Below are 24,955 nucleotides of genomic sequence, written 5' to 3'. Positions count from 1 at the left end.
ATTATATTAAGCAAAGTAAGCCAAACACAAAGAAACATAGGTTGCATGATTTCCCTCATTTGCAGAAATTAGAAAGTGCCTAGAAATCTACACGTAAACACATGGATGGTAAATGACAAAAAATTACTCTTGGACATGATAATTTCAACATTCACATAGTGAGACCAAAGGAGGATATATTCTTAGGAAAGGAAAGCAAAGGCTCAATAACTATGTAAAAATGACCATATAAAGGGGCTGGGAAGGTGGCTCAGTGGTAGAGCGCTTGCCTTGCATGCTCGAGGCCCTGGGTTTGATTCCTCAGCCCTACATAAGCAAAAAAAAAAGCCAGAAGTGGTGCTGTGGCTCAAGTGGTAGAGTGCTAGCCTTGAGCTGAAGAGCTGAGGGACAGTGCCCAGGCCCAGAGTTCAGGGCCCACGACCGGACCCCCCCCCCCAAAAAAAAAGACCATATAAAATGATGTTTATCGAAATGAACTCCAAGAAATGGAGTTTTTTTTATTATTACAAATCACAAGGATTGAATGTCAAATAATTTAAGCAAAACCTTTTGATCAGGATAACAAGAAGATAGTTTAACATGCTGGATCTTGGGAGTTATGTGATAATTTTATTTATTATTTTTTTTGTCAATTGTGGGGCCTGAACTCAAGGCTAGCACTCTACCACTTGAGCCACAGCACCACTTCCAGCTTTTTCTGCTTATGTGGTGCTGAGGAATTGAACCCAGGGCCTCATGCATGCAAGGCAAGCACTCTACCACTGAGCCACCTTCCCAGCCCCATGATGTGATAATTTTAGTACCTCCCTGGGTTCCTTTCCCCTGCTCTCTACTATTGTTAAATTCTTTCTTTTTTTCTTCATATTCTTGGACTCAGTAATTTAGCAATCCCAAAAAAAGGAGTTCCATCTAAAAATTAATATGTTAATCTCAAAGAAGACTCTGCTCTGTTAAACCCCTTTTCACCCTGATCTAAAAAACATGTCAAGAAAGTATTAAAATTAGCCCAGATAAATTTATTCTAGTCTGTCCAGTCCAAGATGAGTGGAGCATTTTGAGTGGATACTTCCCCATAATCTCATGAAATGAAGGAGGAACTGGCCAAGGGAGACAGCCACTGGAAGGGATTCAGTTGCAGCACTGATGTATACCACTCTATCACAGAGACATGTTTTCATTGTTTCCTTTAGCAAAATAATGTGGATTTACTAACAAAGGTTCAGAAATATAAACCATTTGTACACTATTGTGAGTCTTGACTTTAGAAAAAATGTAAAATGTGCCATTTTGTTATTCTATTTCTTAGAAATACTTCCATTATATAGATCAACATATTTAGCTCATTACCAGAAACACGGGCATATTGAAGCTACACAACTAGTCCATTGTTTCATTTTCTTTCTCTTTTTCTCTATCTTTTCCTTTTTTTATGAGGCATTTCAGAACAATTTTTATTTTATTTTCATCCAAGTTCAAGATAATTGGGAGTATATTACAGTGCTAGAGTTCTGAATATATCAGCAAGGGTATTGTAGTTTTTCCCTCACTCCTAATGTGCTTAGCAGAAGAAACTGGATGCAAATATGAACAGCAGGCAGCATTAAATAACTGAATCCCTGTGGAGTGGGTACATTGGGAAAATCCTAGTACCACTTAAATGAGAGGTGACTTAGTCTGGCTAATGATCTGAATGCTTGCTAGACTGGAGTCTTGGGTTTTGTTTTGTGTCCCTGATATGAAAAATTTTGCCTTGAAACAGTTTGAAACTCACAGGCCTCCTGGGTATGATTTCATTTAAGCATATGCCACTAAAGTAGTACAGTTTCCAAAAAAAATGTATCAGAGATTATCCCATTTTAGATTTAATAGGAAACACAATGCTACCTGTAGGTTTTCTTCTTTTTCAAAACTTTTGTATAAAAGTGACTTAGGTTATTTTCTTAAGAACCCTTGAAGGAAAAAATATTTTATTTCTTAGAGATGACATAGACATAAAAAACCTTTTGTCCTGATCTTTATTTTCAAGATTTAAGGAGGAAGAAAACCCTTTTCTGTAGTTTTTATTTGTCCTCAAAATTGTAAAACATTCTGAATTATGAGTCAGTTCTTTAGCCAAGAATGGTGGGTGTGCAAAATCTACTTACCTAGAAATTCAGTGTGATTTTATGAGTCAGGGAGTCCAGTCATTTTCAATTTTTGTGTCTGATTAGGTTTTCCAAACTTGACTTTATTATGTAATGGCTGTTGTGTAATGATCTGTGTAAGATACAGTAAATTGCTAAAAACCCATTCCTATTATTTCTCTCTTCCATAATAAGTAAGGAATATTTCCCTTTATTTAAATACATAGTCTACGGAAGCAATTTTCAAAATGGCCTTCCTCTTCTCAGATGTTCAGTAATTCATACTATTGGTGCACAGGCAGTATTGGCATTTTAATTAAATAAATACTAATTATACAAACATGACATATGTCTGCTACAGAGACCAGAGTAATAGAGAATGCTTAGAGATGCACCACCATATATAATTCACAGGATAAAGTTCTAGGTAGAAGGAACCAGTAATCAGCATAGTTTTCTTTTTTTTTTTTCTTTTTGGGTCTGGTCGTGGGCCTGAACTCTGAGCCTGAGCGCTGTCCCTCAGCTTTTCAGCTCAAAGCCAGCACTCTACCACTTCAGCTCAAGGCTAGCGCTCTACCACTTGAGCCCCAGCGCCACTTCTGGCTTTTTTCTTTTTGCTTATGTGGTGCTGAAGAATCGAACCTAGGGCCTCATGCATGCAAGGCAAGCGCTCTACCACTGAGCCACCTTCCCAGCCCCTCACATAGTTTTCAAAGGAAAACTTTTTAACTAAATTGACCACAAAACTTGGAAACACTTATTTATTAGCAAGTTTTTCATAAAAAATAACTATACCTTCAATTTCTACTTTAAAATTAATTACATTTAGCACCTAAGATTTTAATTATACTAAGATTTTTATTTATACTATGAAGCATTTACTAAGGATTAATTTTAAAATGTCCTTTTCACATGCTTTTAGATAATTTTAGTGTACCAGAAGATATACAACTACCATTATCTCAAAAATGGTGCATCACTAAAAAAGTGTTTTTCTATATGGTTTACTTTCCCCCAGAAAAATGCTTAGGAACTTGAACTGTAAGAACATTAGATTCTTTTTAAAAGAAAAAAAAGTTTTCAAAAAGGTTCATTTGATATGTCATTAAATTTTTTAATTTTATTTTCTTAGAAAGGTGATGTACAGAGGGGTTATAGTTACATAAGTAAAGTAATGAGTACATTTCATGTGGAACACTGTTACCCCTCCCTCTTTTTTCACATTTTCCTTCTCCCCCTAAACTGTAATGTTCATTTCCAATATAGTGTCTTTTGTGAGTATCACTGTTGAATTGTATCACCCTTTGTCCTTTCTTTCACCATGTTGTGATTCCCCTGCCCTTCCCCCAAATCATATAATCATATATACATGATATAGTGTACCAAAATCAAAAACAGTGACAACAGGGGATAAACCAAAGGAAAAAAGAAAGACAAAAGAAATAACTTCACACAGTACATTAAAGACAAAAAAATTCCTCTTAGGTTTATCTTTGTTGCTGTTGTTTTTAATGTACTTATAATGTACTATGTGATCTTTGTTTCTTTTGTATGTTCTTCCCTCATAGTATGACCCCCTGGTGCCCTGCATCTTTTACATACATTTTTCTAATTTGGGGAGGGGAAGGGTAATAACAAAATGCTGAAATAAGGATACAGTTTGACCCATTGTAACAATAATATGTACAAGACACTATGTTGAAAACAAACTTTACAGCTTCAAGGTGAGGGAAGGAAGAAGTTGGGAGGTGGGAGGGAAGGGATGGTAGAGGAAAAACAAAGGAGGGGGTAACAATGCTCAATAGGAAATGTACTTATTACCTTACTCAGGTAACTGTAACCCCTTTGTACAGTATCTTTACAATAAAAAATATATATTAAATTGCTATTGTTTCCATATTTTAGAATTCATTTTGATTAGCATCATTTTATATGGTCATATGTACATAGATATTGAAATATTGAGATCCTCTGCTAAGACTATCCTATACATCTAGTATCCTAGATGTATACTAATTATTATAAATGAGGAAACCATGGAGCTTATGCTTCTTTGGGTCTGGCTTATTTCACTTACTTACAAATGAAGTGATGCCATTCTTTCTAATGGAAGCATAGAATTTTGTTGTGCATATATAACATATTTTCTTGACCCATTCATCTACTGAGGGGCATCTGGGTTGGTTTTCTGTCTTAACTATGGTAAATAATGTTGCAGTGAACATAGTTGTGCTGGGAGCTTTAGTATGGCCTTGTTTGTGATGATTTGGGTAAATGCCCAGAGTGGGATTGCTGAATCATAGGAAAGTCCTATGTTTCTTCTTTTAAGGAACCTCCATACTGCTTTCCAGAGTGGTTGAACCATTTACATCCCCATTAACAGAGTAGTAGCATTCCCTTTTGGATACATTCTCATCAGCATCTGTTATTATCTGTTTTCTTGCTAATGGCCATTCTAGTCTTTATATTTCTAAAAGATATAATTTGTTAAGCCATGTAGCAATGCCTCCTGCCTATAATCCTAGCTATTCAGGAGGCTGAGATCTGAGGTTGCTGGTTTGAAACCCGTTAGGCAGGAAAATCCATGAGACTCTAATCTCCAATTAACTACCCAAAAGCTGGAAATGGTGCTGTAGTTCAATGTGGTAGAGCACTAGCCTTGAGCACAAAAGCTCAGGGATAGTGCCCCATCCCTGAATTCAAGCCCCAAGACCACCACAACAACAAGAACAAAAAGTATAATTTGTTGCTGTAGAAGAACTAGCAAAGTAAGAAATAATTCTAGTGTTTCAAACCTTCTTTATTGTAGTTCACCCTACCTGGATTTAGTCTCCCTACAGAGATTGACTGGAACTCTTGGAGTTTTGTGGGAAATAGTTTTTCACAGGGAGCCAAGTCCTGTGTTAAATTTATGGTAACTTTAGAACTAGAGATGTCACTAAACTTCCTGCAGTGGAAATCTTTGGTTTCAATGACTCAACAACAGCTTTTTTGTTTTTTTCAGTAAAAGGTACAATTACAGAAGAATCCAGTCCTTATTTCTTTATGGTGAGGAGACAGATACTTACTCAATAAAGCCATTAGTAACTGTTTAGGTTTACAGGGTAGTCTAAGCAGCTCCTTCCCAAATACTCTTACAAACTTAGTCTAGGCTGCAGAAAAAATGTTAGTTAACTTGGTCTCAAAAAGTATAGGAGGAGGCTACAATGCTTGATAAGAAATGTACTCATTATCTTTCCCATGTAATTGTAATCCCTCGGTACAGTATGTTCACAAAAAATAAAAATAAAAATAAAAAAGTATAGCTTTCATTTGTTAAAAATTAAGGTGTTCAAAAGAAAGAAAGAATTGTAAAAAAAATTAAGATTTTTCCAAATGATAAATCAGATCACCAACATTTCATCCACTCTTTGAACAATCTGAAAGGAACAAATACACTATTTCATATTTCCCACAATATTCTGTTGTGACTTCCAAAAAAGACTTGGAAAATTATCTAAAGTGCAAGATGTTTTTTAATTTTCTAACTTAAAATTTAACTCTAAATATGAAACTATATAGCAAATTTATTTTTGAAGAAATATCTTCTTTCTATATCTTATTCATTCATCACCTTATCTTCTTTTGCTATCATTTGTATTCCTTTCTTGACTGATTAATTTTACTGTATTATAAATTATGTAGATTAAAATTTTGTTGAATGTGAATCCAGTGTGAAAGTCACACTGGTAATCCTAAATACATGGGAGGGTGAAAATAGGAGGATCACAGTTCAATGACATCCCTGGTCTGAGAAGTTCTAAAGATACCTTTTAAGCTCATAACTGAACACTGTGGTGGATGCCTTTCATGCCAGGCTGTATAGGAAGCTGAGAAAAGGAAGTCTGTGTTTCCAGACAAATCAGGGCAGAAAATAATCAGTTAAATTCTCTGTTTTAACTAAGACCAGTTAGATGCAGTGGTGTCACCTGTAATCCCGGCAACTACAAGAAGCCTAGGAAAGAGAGAATTCATCCAAAAAAAGTGAAAAACAGGGATGGAGATATCACTTTTAGGAATTTATCCAAAAGATTGCAAGTCAAGACATAATAAAGGTACCTGCACAGTCATGTTCATTGGAGAACTATTCACAACAGGCAAGTTATGAACGCAGCATAGACGTCGCAAACCAACAAATTGATTTAAAAAATCTGATATTTATAATCTAATTAAATTCATCCATCAGGAAGAATGTCATTTGCAAGGAATTATATAGTCCTGGAAATAAAAATCATATTGAGTGCAGTAACTAAGGCTCAGAGAGCCAAAGGACATATCTTTTCTCTCACTTGTGAGAGGGAGACCTAAAATATGAATATATATGAAAACACATACAGGGCCATATGCATATATATGTACATATATGTGTATATATATATATATAAACTGACTAAATATGGTATATTTGGTGGTAGATTTTTATGATGTAACCACTTTGAACAATTAAAAGTTTAACAAAATGAATACCAAGAAATTGAAATATGTCTTGGATAGAAGCTAAAAGGAGAAGGGCAAAGAATAGAGAAAAGAATGATAGTGAATCCAGTCAAATTATTCAATGCACACATTTGAAAATAGAGCTAGGAAACTAGGAAATTGATGGTGATGGGATAGATGTGAGAATGGGAGGGAGAAAGATGTAGGGATGATCCTGATCAAGTTACATCATATAACATTAATGGGTATGTTAAATTCAAACACCTGTACAACTATTTGAAATTTTTTTAAGGTTAGAATTCTGGCTCAGTGGTAAATTTCTTGCCTAGCAAGCATAAAATCCTGAGTTCAAACCCCTAGTGCGATGTCAAAAAGAATGAGAAATAAAAGAGAAGAGAGGAAGGAAGAGAGGAAAGAGAGAAGGAAGGGAGAGAGGAAAGGTAGGAGGGAGGAAAGGAAGGAGGAGGGAAGGAGAAAGGGAGGGAGGAAAAAAGAAATTAAATGAGAAGTGAGTTCATTTAAATGTTGCTTATTTATCACCACTTTTTCCTTCCTTTGTTCTTCCTTCTATCTTTTCTTCCTTGCTTTTCCATGTAGATATGACATTTACATGCACACCAAGAAAATATATTTTCTATGTTACAGTATCATGAATCTAAATATGCTAATTCATATTATCAAAAAAAAAAGCAAATGCCTACTAGGATCCTTTGCCTTGGCTTCCTCCTTCAATCTTAATTTTATGTTTTCCAAACAACCACACTAAATACTTAGAAGGAAGATTTTTTTAAATAGTAAAGTAACTTAATAATCCACTTAGTTATTCATTGCAATCCTGGAAAAAAAATTGAGTCAGTTTCATTTTACAGTAACAATAAATGACTCAATTTAATATGAACCCTTTTGGGGAAATATTGAACAGGCTTATAGCAAAAATGTGGCACACTATACAGTCCAAGCAATCCTAGTTCATTAGTTTAGCTCAGGAATATCTCAATATTTTCATAATAACTGTCTAATCCTTGTTTGTCTCATTTAACAAAAGATATGCATTGCCTGTTTAGATTCAGACACAATCAACACAATTGGAAAACTCATCAGATTCACCAAAAGCACAGAAGCAAGCAGCATGCCCCAACTGAACCTCATGTTGATTCTGAGCTGCTAAAAATTGCAGTGTTGATAAGGAATATAGTATGGTCTATTTAGAACAACCAGCCAGGTTTTAGATAATAATTTCTGACAGAATCTAATTTCTTCTGCCTCCAGATGGAAATTATTGCAGTCACTTTTAGATTTTTCTGTTTATTTTAATTTTTTCTCTTACATGGTTGGATAAGGATATAACCTTATATAACTCATCTGCCAGAGGATGACAGCCTATGAATATCATAAGACCAAACTGTTACAAAATTCTCTCCAGTTAATTATCACCCTTTCATCTCCTAAAACAACTAACCTCAATTAGTCTTTTAGACAAAGCACCCATATGCTGTTCCCTGTCAGTCCTTAATTAAGGAATCAGAAAGCAGATATAAAGCATAAATTTCCACAAAAGAAATGTTTATGAAGATAAAGGTTAATGTAGTTTTTCTCGAGCTACTTTTAAAATACAGCTTTTATAAGTCACATGTCTGACAATGGGTCATTGTTTGGCTTGACAAGACATCATGCTTGGGAGTTTATGGGGGGAAATTTTTCAAGAACTCAGTTCAACCAGATGAGAGACAGCAAGTGTTCTGTAATGCCGAAAGCAAAGGGTCAAACAGGACAGGTCACAGAGAAGAGGGATGAGAGCCACAGAGGAGTGGGCTGAGAGCCAACATCATGGAGGGCCACAGGAGAATTTCAGATATGGAGAAACGTGGGCACAGACCCACTGCAGTGAGGTTTTTTTCCACTATAGTGAAAAGGATAGTTGCAAGAGGAAAAGATGAGGCTGAAAGACCAGGCTGTGCAGTAATAAAAATGAGAACTATGTCATTTAGAAAGAGGATTGTAAATGGCCAGATTTAAAATGTAGTAAGATGGTAGGCACAGCATGACTTCAAGTTAATTTTGGATAACAGGGAACTCAGAGGCCCAGAGGTCTTCCAGTAGTGCCTGGAAAGGAGAGAATGATGATCCTCTTTGCAAAGGAGAGAAAACCCCAAGTAGAGTCTTAGGCTTGGTTTTGCACAAATATGTCTAATGTCCCTCTATGAAGTGATATATCCTCTGGATGATAAATACAGAAACCTGGAAAGAAAGCGACAGATGTTACAAACAAAGAACACAGAAAAGAGGGCTCTCAATCTAATTCAGGCAAGTGAGTTGAAGATGTCATGTCTTCTGGAGAGATAATCTCTACAACTAGTGTGGTTCAGAGGCTAGTGATGACAACATCAGTCTATGCTCTAGAGAATATTTGCTACACAATACTGCCCCAATCTGCTCATCAGTTTAAGTTTCAATTCTCCTATCAATAAAATGTGTGTAAAAACTATACTCACATAATAAATATTCTAAGACTTGAGTAAGCAATTCTTAAAAACAAGCCATTACTTGGCATTTAGTAAGAATTCCAAGCTATATACACATAATGCTTCAATCTAAACTCCCAAAGCTCGTAAAAATGGACATATTATCCCATCACCCTGTTTTATGAAACAAAAAAAAAAAAACCCTAATCGTTATTGTTGTCTCTTCCTTCCCTGTCACCTCTAATCTCGTTCCACTTCTGTATGTCTGCTGAAGCACTGAATCAATCTGCTTTTTGTACACCACGACTGTTACCTCAACTAAGACTATGTAGATTTCTGGCTAGGATCATTACAAACCTCCTCTTGACTCCATGCTGTGTATGAGTTCATCTTAAAAGTAAAGCAAATATGATTGTTAAAAACACTTTTCCACTTTACGGAATGCCTAACCTTAGGCCATGCACAATCAGTCATAACCTTAAGAGATGTACATTCTTTTCCAGTATTGGAGATTAACTGTAAGGCCTCAGCTTGCAATCATTCTAAGTTTCCTCAGCTAGCAAGCCTAGATTCTCAGGCTGAAAAGTCCTTTTGTTTGCTAAACTATGCCAGCCATTGCTGTCCTTTCAAGTATTAAGGACCTTGGAGTCTGGGGGGAAATGATTTTGTAGGTCAATATCAGACTAAGTATAAGATAATAAGTTAGGAAAGAAGAATTAAGTACACAATGAAGGCTAGAAAATAACATGTATTGATCTTATTAAAGAAGGCAATCCTTAACACCATGAACATGTTCCTCAAAATTAAAAAGGATAAAAATGTCATGTCATAGGAGAATATTACTTAAATTTTTCACTTACTTAGAAACATCTGTCACATATAGTTAGCACGACATGTGCCAATATCCAGTAATTTTCTGATGTTCATATTGAGTCTTGAGATACTCCAACTAGATCACACAAAACTGCTTCTTGAGTAGTGCATGTTTAAAATATATTTTCCTCTCCCAGGAGTCAGCAGGTACAGTGGGGATACTTTTAGTTCTTGTTCAGAACTCTGGTATTTACTTCTATTTAGACTCTGTGTACTTATCACAAGGAGTTTCCATGCTTATCAATAATTTACCCTCTATTACTGAAATACAAAAACATGCATTACTTAATATATGGTTTCTTTGTCCTCCAAAAATAAAACTATAATCTTTTGTGTATTTGTATTTAGGTCATTCTGTCCATTGAAGAAGGTTACAGACTACCAGCTCCCATGGGCTGCCCAGCGTCTTTACACCAGCTGATGCTCCATTGCTGGCAGAAGGAGAGAAATCACAGACCGAAATTTACTGACATTGTCAGCTTCCTTGACAAACTGATCCGAAATCCCAGTGCCCTTCACACCCTGGTAGAGGACATCCTTGTGTAAGATGCATAATGTTGATTTTTTCCCCCTTGACAATCATAATTTCTTTCAGGTTACAAACAAAAGTAGCTGTTATAGTGGGGAGTTTGCCTTGGTAATTGTCTAGTTGTTAGCCTTATACAACCCATATTTTATTTATCAGCTGAACAGAAAAAATGCTTAATATTTTAAAAAGTACAGACTTTTTTCAAAAGAAAACACCTTCTTTTGTTTTTTCAAAGATAATATTTAAAATTAATTACTTTGTTTTTCCTCTGTGACACCAAAATTTATATATTTTTCTTTGCTAATCCTTATAAGTAGAATGTGTGTGTATGTTTATGAGAGAGAAAGAGAGAGAGAGAGCATGTATGTACATGGTCCCTTAATTTTCTTGTTCAATGTTCTGACCCTCTATTTGAAATGGCAAAGAAGATGGAGGTAATTTGTGAATCAGCCCGGAGGAAGGAAGTTTCCTGCTGATATGATCACACCTAGCTGCGGGTTCTTTCCTTTCCTAAAACCAGAATCAGACAGATGACAAGTCAGGAAAATGAAGGCACTCATACACCATTTTATAAAACTCAGGAGAACTGAGATCTACTAACCTTTCTCTGAAAAGCAATTATCAAGAGAAGAGTCAAAGAAAAAGATTGTTATCTATATCTAGAAATATTACATTTAAAATATCATTAAGTTGAAAGTATATTTCTTCTTTTAGGTTAAATTAGCATTAACTAAAATCATTCCAAAACTCAATTTACTGACTTAGCAGATGACCAAGAGGATATACAGACATTCAACTTCAGGTCACAGGTTAAGTCAGTGCAGGGTTTTAGTGACAAGGAGATTGAGGCTCTTCAAGGACTATTTAAAACAAGCCTCTGTTCATAGCAGAGCACATAAGAATTCACCTCTAAATCACTAATTGGCAGCCTCAGTAAAGTGAAGCCAAGCATGAAATAGCTAGAGATTAAACTATTACTCTAGCCCATCTTCCCTAAAGCAATCCAACACAGGAAGCAGTAAGGGAGTAGGGGGCAGGAGAGAATGGCATTTTGGATTTTATCACTAAAGTAATAGATACCATTGAAGTATTCTAAGCAAGAAAATGACATGATCCTGCAAGACCATTCTAGAGTTAACTTAGACTGTGAATGTAAAACTGTTTACAGAAACAAGCCTGGAAAAAGGAATAGTTGTCTGGGTCTTTTCGTTTTGTTTTTCTTTTAACTAGCCAAGCTGAAGATAAGGGCTTAAGTTATAAAATGACAACAAGGTTGAGGTCAGAAGAGAAGAAAATGAATTGGACAGAAAAAAAGATATATCTTGGCAATGGTAGAATATTGAAGGAAGATGAGAGAAAAGAACCAAGGATATTTGTCAGGTTTCTTTCTTAGACATGCCAGCCAATGGTTTAGTCACTAAGAGAGGAAGACGGACATGTTTTGGAGTCAAATGGAGACGATTTTGAGCATGAAAACCAAATTTCCTGAAGGACTGTTAAGTAGAGATATCTAATAGGTAAATGGGCTTGTAAGTTGAACCTTGGTAAAAGGATCTGGGCTCAAGATGTAAAAGATCAACAACATAGAGATTGTAGCAACTAGCAGCATAAGATACTCTATGAAGGCCATAAAGAGTGGAATTAACCAGAGGAAAATTATGCAATCCCCCTAGGATACCAAGATTTAAGACATGAACTATCAAGTGATTAAGAAAGAAGAGCCAAACTAGTAATGAGGTCAACTAAAAGGTACCACATTAAGGCCAAAAAAGAAGAGTTCCATGAATAATAATGACCCATGCTTCACAAACCTTAAGTAATACAAAGTATGTCTATGAGATTTACCAGTGAAGTGTTTTCAAGTACATTTTCAATAAAATTGTAAAAGACATCAGTACAGAGCAAGTGAATTTGATGTCAGAAAGAATTATCCATAGGACTGATTTTTGTGTCCAGAAGCCTGAATCCAACAGTAAAGAAAAAATAAAGGAAATTTTTCTTGCTTGTATATATATATATTTTATTTTTTTGTCAGTCGTGGGGCTTGAACTCTGGGCTTGGGACGCTGTCCCTCAGCTCTTCAGCTCAAGGTGAGCATGCTACCGCTTGAGCCACAGTGCCACTTCTGGTTTTCTAATGGTTTATTGGAGATAAGAGTCTCACAGACTTTACTGCCCAGGCTGGCTTTGAACCATGATCCTCAGATCTCAGCCTCCTGAGTAGTTAAGATTACAGGCATGAGCCACCGGCGCCCGGCTATTTTAGATATATTTTAAGAGACTTGGACCTGCTTTAATATTGAGAGGGGGATAAAAAAGTTCTAATGGAAAGAGACCACAAAGTGAGTCTGTATTCATGGAATAGGATGTTGTCTTGTTATAAATATGCTCTCTAAGAACCACTGGAGTCACAACAATAGACAGAGAGATAATTATCTCAACAAGGCAAAAAATCTATTTCTGCAGAAGGGTGTTCCATCAGCTAAAAATCTGGCAAACGAACTCAGGCAATCTTCTCCCCTATTGAACCTTAAAGCAGGAAGCCCTGCCCCTACTCTGATTGGTTGAGCTCAGGTTCACAATCTGCTCATGACGGGCTAGCTTGAATAGTGTAAAATGTATATAAGATTAACAGTACACAAGTAATCTCAAAATGTACCCACACCCTCAGCTTTTTTCTTGAACAATTTGGGGTGTATCTTGATTCCATCTTGAAAACAGTTCCTCTTTTCCTAAACAAGAGCCAAGCCACCAGGCCAAAGGATGAACTTTGAAGCAACACACTTAGATGGAAAAGACAGTTTTTCTCACAGTCTGGACTTCTTCTTGTGGTGAAAGGTTTACATACTTCAGTGCCAAAGCCTAGCATACAAAGCTGTCTCACTGTGCAATGGCTCTACCTTTCTTTTTGAACAAAAGCAGATAACACAATTCCTTGAGAGTATTTTTGAGGTTGCACATGCTCATTATATTTGGAAAACATTAATGAAGAACTTTAAGAAGAGAAAATGTCAAAAAATCAAAAAGGACCCAGAGATCAATCAGGATGAGAGGTGTGTGTGTGTGTGTGTGTGTGTGTGTGTGTGTGAGAGAGAGAGAGAGAGAGAGAGAGAGAGAGAGAGAGAGAGAGAGAGAGAGAGAGAGATGATTTAGTGAGGTGTGCAGGAATACAGTGGAATGCAAACTCTGTGATAGCCTTGCCATATGCAAGATAGGAGCTGGGTGCTTTATATATGAGACTGACACCTTGATTTAGTTCTCAAGTCTAATCTCTTAGAGACCAAATGGAAGTTTTGTGACTGATTTGCTATCCTTGTTTCTGACAAAGATGTATGTGCTACTGCTTTTTGCTCTTTTTTTTCCTGGGAGAAACAATGGAACAATGCTTTAAGAGTATTATGCCTGAACCTTATCAACATTCTTATATTGGCAACAGCCAGAACAGGTTTCCCTGGTCACCTACTTACCCCACTACTCTCCACAGAGTGCCAGAGAACTGGGACTGTTTAGTGCAGTGGAATAGCAAGTAAAGGACAGAAACATTAGCTAAAGAATGCTTTGTTTTTGCGTTTGCAAAATTGTAGCATATCTCTCCATGAGACAGAGCTTCTCCATCTTCTAAGGTCCAAGGCAAGAGATCTGTCCCAGAGTGATACTGGATTAAGGAAATGCAACATAAGGTAGAATTACCAACTTTCCTCTTACATGTTTTTCAGTCATGTAAAAGAACCTCCGTGCATAGCCCACAGTCACTTTTATTAGACTCTCTATTTCTCCAGGATCTACAAACTCCCAGCTTTCTCTCACATCTGTACTAACATCAGTCTCTCATCCACAAGGTCCCCATGGCTTTTATTCCACTCTAATTGCTTTTTTCTCAAGAATTCACCTGAGAAGCTTTTACCCTTTTCCTTGACAGAATAGTGTGGATGAAATTAAGGTGACAAGAGCAAATGAGGAAGGCTATGAAGCCCATGGTTTAATAATTTTACAGTAACATGTTAGAAAGCCACAAACTTTATATCTGTAGTCTTTCCTTTCAAAAGTCAGAGGATCTAAAAGGAAAAAATACTGATCAGAGGCAGAGCAGCTATTAATGGAATAATTTGTGCCTGTCCTTATCCTGTAGTAATATTTAGAGCTGTTTATAGCATCAAATATGCTTGTTCCCTTCCTTCTGAAGAAGGTAAACAGATATCTAAGTAATATTATATTATAAATACAATCTTATATTGAATTAATTGTCAAATTTTATTTTCAAAACTATCATCTTGGCATAAGCAGTCATCCTTTCACAGTAGCAATTTCAAAGTACCCTCCACTCATTTTACAGTCATGCCCTGCCTTTTAAAGAATTATTTGTATCTTTCACATAGTGAATAATCCCTGGCAGAAAGAGGGTTGCTTGAGGTCAAGGTTGTGCATGGAACAGCACTGGAAATGGTACCTAAATGTGTGGTTTTGTTTCCCTGCCTTTGTTTTTCTACATCAACCCAAGATCAACCTTGTAGCTATTCCCGAATCCAAGTCAGTATACATCCAGAGAAATCTGGGTTGTTTCTGAGGACCTGTAGTTCAACAGAACAAGCGAAGCCAATTACCTTATGCTCTCTTTCACCCAGCTCTACTTACCTTCCCCTTCCCACATACATTGTCCTACACATTTCTGTTCCACTCTCTTCAGCATTTGCCTCTGATTCCTACTGAAGCCTACTGAGTGAACTAGGTATAGTCAGCTGAATTGGGCAGAGCTGCAATGTATGAAAAATAATAATAATAATTCTTGTAGTCAAAGTATCCCCAGCATATTATTGACAAAGTATTTGCAGATGATGGGCTTCTTGACCATTCCCTTAGGAATGGACAACAGTTTCCCAAATGGTCCATACCCCTCAGATATCATGGCTTGCCCTAACCAATGTAACATCAATATTCTCACTACCTACTGGGCTATATTTAAGGATATCTTAAATTTTTTCATCCTTTGGGACTATAACTATTTTCCTTAATATATATAAGTCTATAATTGAAATTTCTGGCACTTGATGTCCAATAATTTATGAATATTGAAGGAAAATAAAATTAAGAACCGCTGCTTTAGAAACATGTGAAACATGCTAATCCATGCATGTAGTTAATCATGTGCCAGTAGTGCTATCTTATGGGTGTAGCAACTTTCAACAATTTGATGTAAAACTGTCTGTGCATTTTTTAAAAGAGCTTGCACAATGCTGCCTGGGCAGCATACAACCAACACTTCCTAAATTGTGTACCGAGTCATGGACAACTTGTCATATTTTGATATTTGTTGCTAACACTGTTGGCTTTTATGAAAAAAAGAGTAACTGTCTGGCCAAAATTAGCACTAAAATTTTACTGATATTCAAAGTTTTATTAAAGAAAAAGTAAGTATGAAACTTTGATCAAACAGTTAAAACTATTTTCACATTAGAAAATCGAAATCTAATTCACCAAAACTTCTGGCACAAGAGAATTATATCATTAATGTAAATACCTATAGTAATACTGATACAAATTCTAATATATATTCTGAACAATAACAATTGTTGACATGTGTTCTGTATGCCAGTCATTGTATATGCTGAGCACTTAAAGCAGTTGTGTCTATAATCATCACTGTTATAGTCCCCATCCTTCATATAAAGGAATGAAGTTTCAAAGAGGGTAAGTTTGTCAATGGTAATAGCAAGTAATCAGTAGCCCATGAAGGCTGAGATTTGTCAATGCCAAATCCCTTATTGTTTCCACTACTAGTATAGAATTACAGAAAATGATTAGATGTTTCCTAGTACAACATTATTTGAGCATTACGATTATATAGTAGTTGCAGTAGTTGCATTTCCAGTTAGATTTTTCTCTAGGCTAAAAATGGTTTCATAAATGGGGAAGATTAAAAATCCCTAAAAGAATTTTTAGCATAGCAACAGCATGTAGGCTGTAAAAGTATATTCCCTTACCCAGGGGAATAAGTAGCAAATAGTTAAATTCATGTATTCCCCAAACATACTCCTAACATGCTCAGCCACTTGAAGAATATAAGGGGGTGGGGGAGAAGAAAGTAGTAAGTACAACAATATAGAGAAATGAGGGAATCTGGCAGGAACATTGTTCCAGAACTACATCCTCAGGCACTTCTGTAGATTGAAGTTCGTTTGTTTCTTTTTTGATGCTGGCAGACATGTTTCATTTTGTTTTGTTTTTTCCCTTGATATGGAAGACATTACTAATCAGCACAACAGTCTTTTTCACTAAGGTCAAATACAGACCACATTTTGTTTTTGGCTTTACAGTGCTAGTGATCAAACTCATGACATTTTTGACAGCCACTTTCAATGCATTGCACTTAGCATTTGCTATGAAATCTATTTCTGACCCTGGATTATTTCCCCACAAAAACTGGCTTTTTCAGAGATTCACTGACCTATTATTCTGGTTCTGTGAAATATGTACTGAATGTTCTGTTCAAAATTACAGTAAAATGTTGGATTTTTTAAAAGTATTGTTCTTGTTTTGCATCTATCCTTTCCAAATGTTTAAGCAAATATACAAATTTTAAATTTACTTTGAAGTTTCATCCCTTGATGTTTTCTCCCAGTTATCACTCTCTAAGTGTGTATACATTTATATATATACATATATATAAGAAATGAAAACTTACTGAAAATAAAAATCTAACAGAAATAATTTATGCTTCCAATTTAACACTGAGAGATTATTTTGAACAATGTTCACCAGTATGAACTTCCACAAGATAGATGGCATGTTTATATTATATTCATTTGAGAATATTTATCATTTTGAGTCCAATTATGCTTTCATTTTAATAGGAAATTTACTTTATTGTTTCATGTTCAAGTTGAATAGTTTGTCTCCTTTATCTGATTAAGTAAAACTAGATAAGTAATGTTTTACTACAATATTATTATGTGGATTGACTACATGCTGTAAAATGGTGAGATGAGCAATTCTTGTATAAGCAGTAATGCAGAATATGGTGAACCTTGTGGTGATAGTTCTAGGTCTGGTTATACCTGCATATGAAACTTAACAATGAGTCATCTGACTCCCACTTCCCACTTCCCCACTCGAAAATACATAATAAACAAAGATTTTTGGAATGTAAGAAATAAACAAGATTTTTGTGAATAAGTTAACCACTCTATCAACAGACATTCTTCTAGATTTTTTACAATAGAATTCAGTGAAACAGATCATTCATCATGAATCAGCCATTACATCATGGATGGGAATTTTCTACAAAGAATCCAAAATTCAACTCTAAATGATCCTTTGATTCATGGCTTTCTGTAATGCTTCCAACATATGTGAAAAGCCTGAATAAAATGGAAAGATATAAAAATACAGTTTCTAACAACATGGGAGTTTTAACTTACTTAAATATATCTTCCATCTTGCAGATATTTTGCCAAGAAAGTAATTCAACTAAAACAAAAAGACACATGCTCTAAGACTACACAATTATCTACAATGAAAATATGTTGTTAGCAATGTGAGTCTAGTTTTAGGGTTTAAACAAGTTGTTAAGCAACATATACAATATTTTTACTGGCTTGAATATGAAAACTGTTGAAACATGAAAATATAATTACACGAAATAAAGGCATTATAAAATAGAATGTACTCTACCTGGCTGGTTTTGCTAAACATACATAAATTTTAAACAGTAGTGTTTTATTTGTTATGTTAAAATGGTAAGAGGAGAAAAGCCTTAATGCATTGATGATTTCATAGTAAAGAAACATTTTTCTTGCAATAATGTTTTGGAGTTTTTGTTTGTTTGGTTGTTTGTTGTTGTTTTTGTCAGTAGTTCGTCTTGAACTCAGGGTCTAGACATTGTCCCTGAGCTTTTTCGCTCAAGGCTAGCACTCTACCATTCTGAGCCACTTGTAATTTTCCAGTGGTTAATTGGAGATAAGAGTCTCATGGGAACTTTCTTGCATAGGCTGGTTTGAAAAGAGATCCTCAAATCTCAAGCCCCTTGAATAGCTAAGATTATAGGCCATCAGCACCCAACTGCAATAATGTTTCCTTAAATAACTTTTCTTGAATCATTTTAAGTATATTGCTTTGTAGATTGTATAGATCACATTTCCTAGTTTATATCTACATGGTAAACATAAGTTATGAAAAATAATATTTTTGTGACATGATAATGACATAAAATTTTAAGGTTAAAGCCTTCTTAAGTTTTAGGGGCAATGGTGATATCTATTAACAACCTAAGAGCTTTGTAAATTAAAAGGCTTATTATTGTGAACTCAAAGGACTCATTAAATTAGAAACTTTTTTGGTCTATCAGCATTACTCATTTGTATATACTTAGATGTATCCAGCATATGTTTTTATTACTTAAACTGTAATATTATTATACCTACACACTAGCCCTTCCTCTAGTCTAAATAGACCACAGTTTACACATAACATTCCCTAAATTCTATCCCCTCCTTATTTTACTGAGAAGAGAGCAGACCCTTGACCTTCTGTTTTACAATATGTACTTTTTAATATGTGAGGTGCTGGTTTTGCTGTGAAAGCATTTCTCAGATAAACAGTCCCTACTAATCATTAAATAACAAAGATTTCTCTGTGCTCAGCAAATAGCAGACTGAGTTTATCATTGCCATTGTTTGATAAGAAAGGGCACTTATTGTTTATTACATAACGTCCCAGTGAATTCATGTGAGGATGATGGTACCCAGCACTGGAAGCCAGAAACCAGCAGCATTTTTCAACTTCGCGATGAGATAAGGTGAAAGAAAAGTTATTGCACAGTGGCTGTGAACAATGAGGGGAACATGACCTTACTAAATCAACTGCCAGTGCCACCATATAAAGGCCAAAGAGTAACTAGGTTACTAAAGATGTGGGCAGAGAAAGGGAATTATGATATAGAAACATTCTGGAAGCAATAGTGTATGCTTTTCAAAAAGGAAATAGATCATCTCAATCATTTAGTTTTCAGAATGTCCTTCCACTGCCTTTCTATAGTAAGGACATAAAATTAGAAAATTACATGTCCCCTTACCAACTATGAAATTGTAAGAGCTCAGGAGTTATTCTTGTGTTATCTCAGAGAAGTAGAGATCCTCTAACGCTACACATCAAGCATACCATCTGAAAGAAAAGTCGCTTATTAAACACTTAATTTTGCTCATTTCCAACAGATTTCTTTGACAAGTAATTGAAACTGTGAGACTCACACCTTTTTCAATTAGGAAATTTAATTTTCTCTTGTGTGGTTTTCCTTAGGCGAAATATGTTCACTTTTGTTACTAATCAACGGAAAGTGTCTGATGTTTAAACTTTGTTCGGCAGCATTTCTTGAAATATGTGCAACTGACCAAAAAGTGTAAGAAAATTTTGCAGAAGCTGTTTTGTATTCCCGTCTACATTCTGATACTACATTATTAGTGGTACTCTTACAATTTGAAAACCTGATGAATTGTCATAAAGATTTTATTGTTTTGTATTTCATACATAATTTTTAGATAATGTTAGATAACTTTTAGATATTTATTAACATGTGTACTTCTAAGGGAACTTCCAAGAAATAGAGTGAAAATTCAAAGTTTTCTTGATAGAAACTAGAATAGCCTTTCACCTTTTGTACAAGGCTAATTTTTGTTTTAGATCAAGTTATGAGCCTTTCTGATATTAGCTAGAATGAAACCGCCCACAGTCAAATAGCATTGCGATTTGTATTGTAGGAAAAAAGAATATGACTTAACCTCAAAAATAGGACCTTCAGAATCAACTGGAGTCAGAGTAAAAAAAAAAAGCTAGTCACTGTTCAGAATAACTAGACTCAATAGAGTACGATGTAACCACAATATATGCACTTATTTTACAGATTCCAATCACATATAAAGAACAAATATTGAGGTATTCTCCTACTATCCTTATCTGCTCTAACTTCTACCTGTAATGGACTCCTGTTTAAAGAAGGGGGATGAGGAGGATTCTGTGTAGCCAGTAAAAAACAACACAGTGAATTATTGAATAGGAACTCTGTCCTGAATCCCAAGGAAGCAACTTTCAGTCTTTAGGAGATGATTGATGTACTTGTGCTACTAAAATTCAGCTCTTTATAATTTAATGGATTTTAGAGTAATTTTAATTTATATATTACATTACCTTTAAGTAGTTGTACAAAGAAGTTTCCATTAAACATGACAGTTTAGGAATACAGTGAATACTGATTCATGTTACCCCTTTCATCATTCTAGGAATAATTTTGATTGTTAGGTATTTTCAGTTTTTACCTTGAACAGAAGCTTTTAAATCTTATTTGCACTCCCACACATTTTTAGCCAGACAATTACCAGGTAGAATGTTTATTCCCTCTGCTTCAAGCTGAAGGAATCCTTATATCATGTGGTTTAATCAACTGTTTTCAATGTATTAGTAGTTTCTATTTACAGATAAAATAGTTAATTTGTAAGTCCCTCCCCCACGGTATAACCCCTGCTTTCATTGTATTTGATGTTGGTATAATTTGTGGAGGGGAAGGGAAAAAACAAATCACTTAAATAGGGATACAGGTGGACCCATTGCAACAAGGAGATGTACAAATCTCGAAAAACGAACTTTACAACTTTGGCGGGAAGTGGGGGGGATCAGAAGGGATGGGAAGGGGAAAGAAAAGAGGAGGCAACAAAGCTTAATAAGAAATGTACTCATTACCTTGCCCATGTAATTGTAACCCCTCTGTATGGTATTTTCACAATAAAAAAGTTAATTATGTGTGGTAAAACATGAGATATTTTAGATATGAATATCTATTGTATGACAGCAGATATAATTTTTAACAAATAATAGAATCTTGTTAGATGTTTAATAACACATACGTTGGGTCTGATCAATGAATTGCCCAAATAAATTAGCACTATCACAGCAACTGTGGGAAAACCTAAAAGAACACAGATTCAGTATTAGGTCAGAAGCAGTGAGAAGAAATCATTTGGGGCTCTTCACTCTTCTATTATTGACAAGAGGAGGGGCTAGTCCGCGTCTTCCACAGCACTTTTTTATGTAAAAGAAAAAAGTTTAAAAGAAAGATAGCAAGATATCAATTGAATAGTGTCAAAAAAGCAGAAAAGTAAGTCAAAAGACTGATTTGATAAATAAAATATTAAGTTAACTGATTTAAATAAAAGGTATAATCATGTATTTCTTTAAATATTAGCTCTAAGAGGGGCTGGGATGGTGGCTCAGTGGTAGAGCGCTTGCCTTGCATGCCTGAGGCCCTGGGTTAGATTCCCCAGCACCACATAAGCAAAAAGAAAAAAGCCAGAAGTGGTGCCGTGGCTCAAGTGGTAGAGCTCTAGCCTTGAGCTGAAGAGCTGAGGGACAGCGCCCAGGCCCAGAGTTCAGGCCCCACAACCGGACCCAAAAATATATATATATATTAGCTCTAAGAATATTACAAAAAAGAATTTGAGGGGCTGGGAAGGCGGCTCAGTGGTAGAGTGCTTGCCTTGCATGCATGAAGGTCTGGGTTCTATTCCTCAGCACATAAGCAGAAAAAGCCGGAAGTGGCGCTGTGGCTCAAGTGTTAAGAATGCTCCCCTTGAAGTGAAGAGCTGAGGGACAGCGCCCAGGCCCAGAGTTCAGGCCCCCACGACCAACAAAAAATAAAAATAAAAAAGGATATTGAGTAACTCTGCGTTATCTAGTTTTAAAGTTCTCTCTGTGCATCTGTCTGTCTGTGTGTGTCTGTGTCTTTCTGCGTCCTCTCTTTTCCTCCTTGTAGAATGCCAGAGTCGCCTGGTGAAGTTTCTGAATATCCTTTGTTTGTCACAGTTGGTGACTGGCTGGACTCTATAAAAATGGGGCAATATACGAATAATTTCATGGCTGCAGGTTTCACAACTTTTGACTTGATTTCAAGAATGAGCATTGAGTAAGTGGGTTGTTGTTTTGTTTTACTATAATTAGATGCTCCGTTCAGAGAACTTTAAATTCAAATGTAAAAAAAAATACCTTTCTAAAGGCAAATATGTCATTACCATGTTTGGTGACTATCATTCTAGTGGAAGTTGGACATTGCTATTAAACTTGCTATTATATTGCTATTACACATATAATGAGTATATTTAGTTCAAATAGCTTTTTCAAACATTTTAAATGTTTACAGAATGCATATTTCTCTTATTCACATAGTACACTTTATGTCATCATTGCTTTACCTTGGTAAATTATTTATCATTCATGTTTACTATATTGTATAACTGAATCCTGTTACCTTCATCATATAAAGTGATATTATCATATCACTTTGGAGCTCTTTCTACTTGTGATAATTGCTAGTTATTTTCTATTATCTCAGAGATAGTCTTTGCTAGAGCATAATAAATTGAAACAAATTGATTAAAATTCTAAAATAGTTTTACCAAATCGTGTAAAATTATCATGATTTCAAAATGTTGATAGCAATTCCATGTGATTTGATGTCATGGAACTTTTTATGGTATTGAGTAATACTAGAATTCAAATAGTATCCACATTATTCCTTCCACTCTGCATGCTTTGTGCTACTACCATTATTAATTTAAATAGCTACCTAAATTATATGCTGCCTTTAAGCCTAAAAACTATTTAAACAATAACATATTGATATCTAGAGGTGAGTTTGTCCTTGTATAATTGAATTTGAGATTAACTTGGTTCTATGGAGCAAGAGAGAAGAAAAATGGAACAAACTTTTGTTGATCATTTATATTCCATTGAATACAAAATTAAGCAGTTATATTAACTCTAGTTTCTCTCCCCCCACCCCTTTCTCTCAGTGATATTCGGAGAATTGGAGTCATACTCATTGGACACCAGAGACGAATAGTCAGCAGCATACAGACTTTACGTTTACACATGATGCACATACAAGAGAAAGGATTTCATGTATGAAAGCACTAAAAAATAACCTGTGTTTTGTGCCTCAATATTTCTAAATGAAAGATATCTCTCCACCATCCTCTCTTCTGATTCTCAAACATCCCTCCATGTGAACCACAATTCCTATTCAGACTGTGGCTGCTCAGCTTGTGTTTATGCTTCCGACCTGGATTTTAAAATCATGCTACATAGGCCCTCTCTGATGAGCCTGCAGATAAAAGCTTGACCCACTGCAGATTATCTCTACACAATAATACATAACTCAGCATGGATGTGCTACTTTGTATAGAAGTATTTGGAAAGTGTTCATGGACTAAACATAAAGAAATTGGTCCAGGTGTTTCATCCTTAATGATGTATGTAGTTTGATGGTAGATGAGAAATAGCTGACCTTACTTTCATGTTTTGTGATGAAGCAACTTCCAAATTGACCTTTTTTAAAAAAAATCAAGTCTATGGATTGTATAGTTGATTTTTCCTTTTTTGTTTTTGTTTTTGGCAATTTAACTGTTACTACCTGTTGTTGTTAGAATGGTTGCAGAAATGGCCAGTGATTCCATGTGGTACATTCTTGTCAGGTGTGGCTAAGGGGAGATGGAGTTACTGGGGAAGATAAAGGAGGAAAAAACTGTGCTTCTTAGTAAGTAGTAATAGAAGTTTTTCCCTTCTATTTTTCTTTTTACTGACTACCGTATACTTCTCTATTATGTTATAAAGATTACTCCTGGAAGACTAAGAGTGGATCAATTGTGCTAATGGCTTTTACAGACTGAAGCATGGAAGCAATCCCTGACTGTCCATTTGAGTCATCTTCACAATTCTGAAAAATAATTAATAATACTGAGGAAACCAATTCTTCTCAGTAAAACTACATTGAATAAATGTTATTATATATATTTTTAGATTTAATTTGCAATGATTAATTTAATTTAAACAGAATGTTATGATAGTCATACAATGGTCCTAAACATACCTAACTGACTGATAACTGTATGTTGGCAAGTTTAAGAATGCTCATATGTTGATTGCAGAAGCTAAGGTACATGAAAATGCTGAGCTGTTTTCTGAGTCTTTTAGAAATAGCTGACTATTCCAAACAGGTTATAAATCGCTCTTACACATGAGTGTGTGTGTGTGCATACACACACACACATACACATATATAAAATATCAACCTGGGTCCATAATATAGTTACATAAAAAATGAACACATCTAAGTTGTGTTGTAATAATCTTCTAACAAGCTTGTAACAAAAGATGGAAACACATTTTGGGGGGGCAATTTAAGCTATCAGTTTATCAAAATAGTGCTGGTGGAAGAACAAATTCTATCATAAATCCACTGTTTCCCGTGAAACTACAAAATGGCTGTCATTCTAAGTGGAAGGGGAAGAATGGTTAAGGAAACATAAAACACACAGAGAAGGATCTAAGATGCCAACTTAATACATAGGCTTGCATTTGAAGTCAGAGATAAAAGTGCCCTACCCATGCACCCAGATTTCCACTTAATTATATTTTATTTATTTAACTATTTATTTATTTATGGTATCAATGGTA

General features: G+C 35.3%; 1 protein-coding gene across 2 annotated transcripts in view; it reads left to right on the top strand.

Moving 5' to 3' along the window:
• Nucleotides 1–24,304, top strand: part of Epha6 (EPH receptor A6) — a 772,033-nt gene extending 747,729 nt beyond the window's left edge. For both annotated transcript variants that reach the window (XM_070030423.1, XM_070030424.1), the window contains exons 16-19: nucleotides 10,283–10,476; nucleotides 22,257–22,406; nucleotides 23,293–23,401; nucleotides 24,113–24,304. In XM_070030423.1, the coding sequence (XP_069886524.1) occupies nucleotides 10,283–10,476; nucleotides 22,257–22,406; nucleotides 23,293–23,401; nucleotides 24,113–24,151 (492 nt within the window). In that variant the 3' untranslated portion in view covers nucleotides 24,152–24,304. The remainder of the gene's footprint in view (nucleotides 1–10,282; nucleotides 10,477–22,256; nucleotides 22,407–23,292; nucleotides 23,402–24,112) is intronic.
• The last annotated feature ends 651 nt before the right edge of the window (nucleotides 24,305–24,955 follow it).

The sequence above is a fragment of the Dipodomys merriami genome, unplaced genomic scaffold (assembly GCF_024711535.1).
Source record: "Dipodomys merriami isolate MVZ:Mamm:240054 unplaced genomic scaffold, mDipMer1.0.p SCAF_2, whole genome shotgun sequence".
NCBI classification, from domain to species: domain Eukaryota; kingdom Metazoa; phylum Chordata; class Mammalia; order Rodentia; family Heteromyidae; genus Dipodomys; species Dipodomys merriami.
Note: the sequence above shows the minus strand (reverse complement) of the source record. Positions and strands in the feature narration are given on the sequence as shown.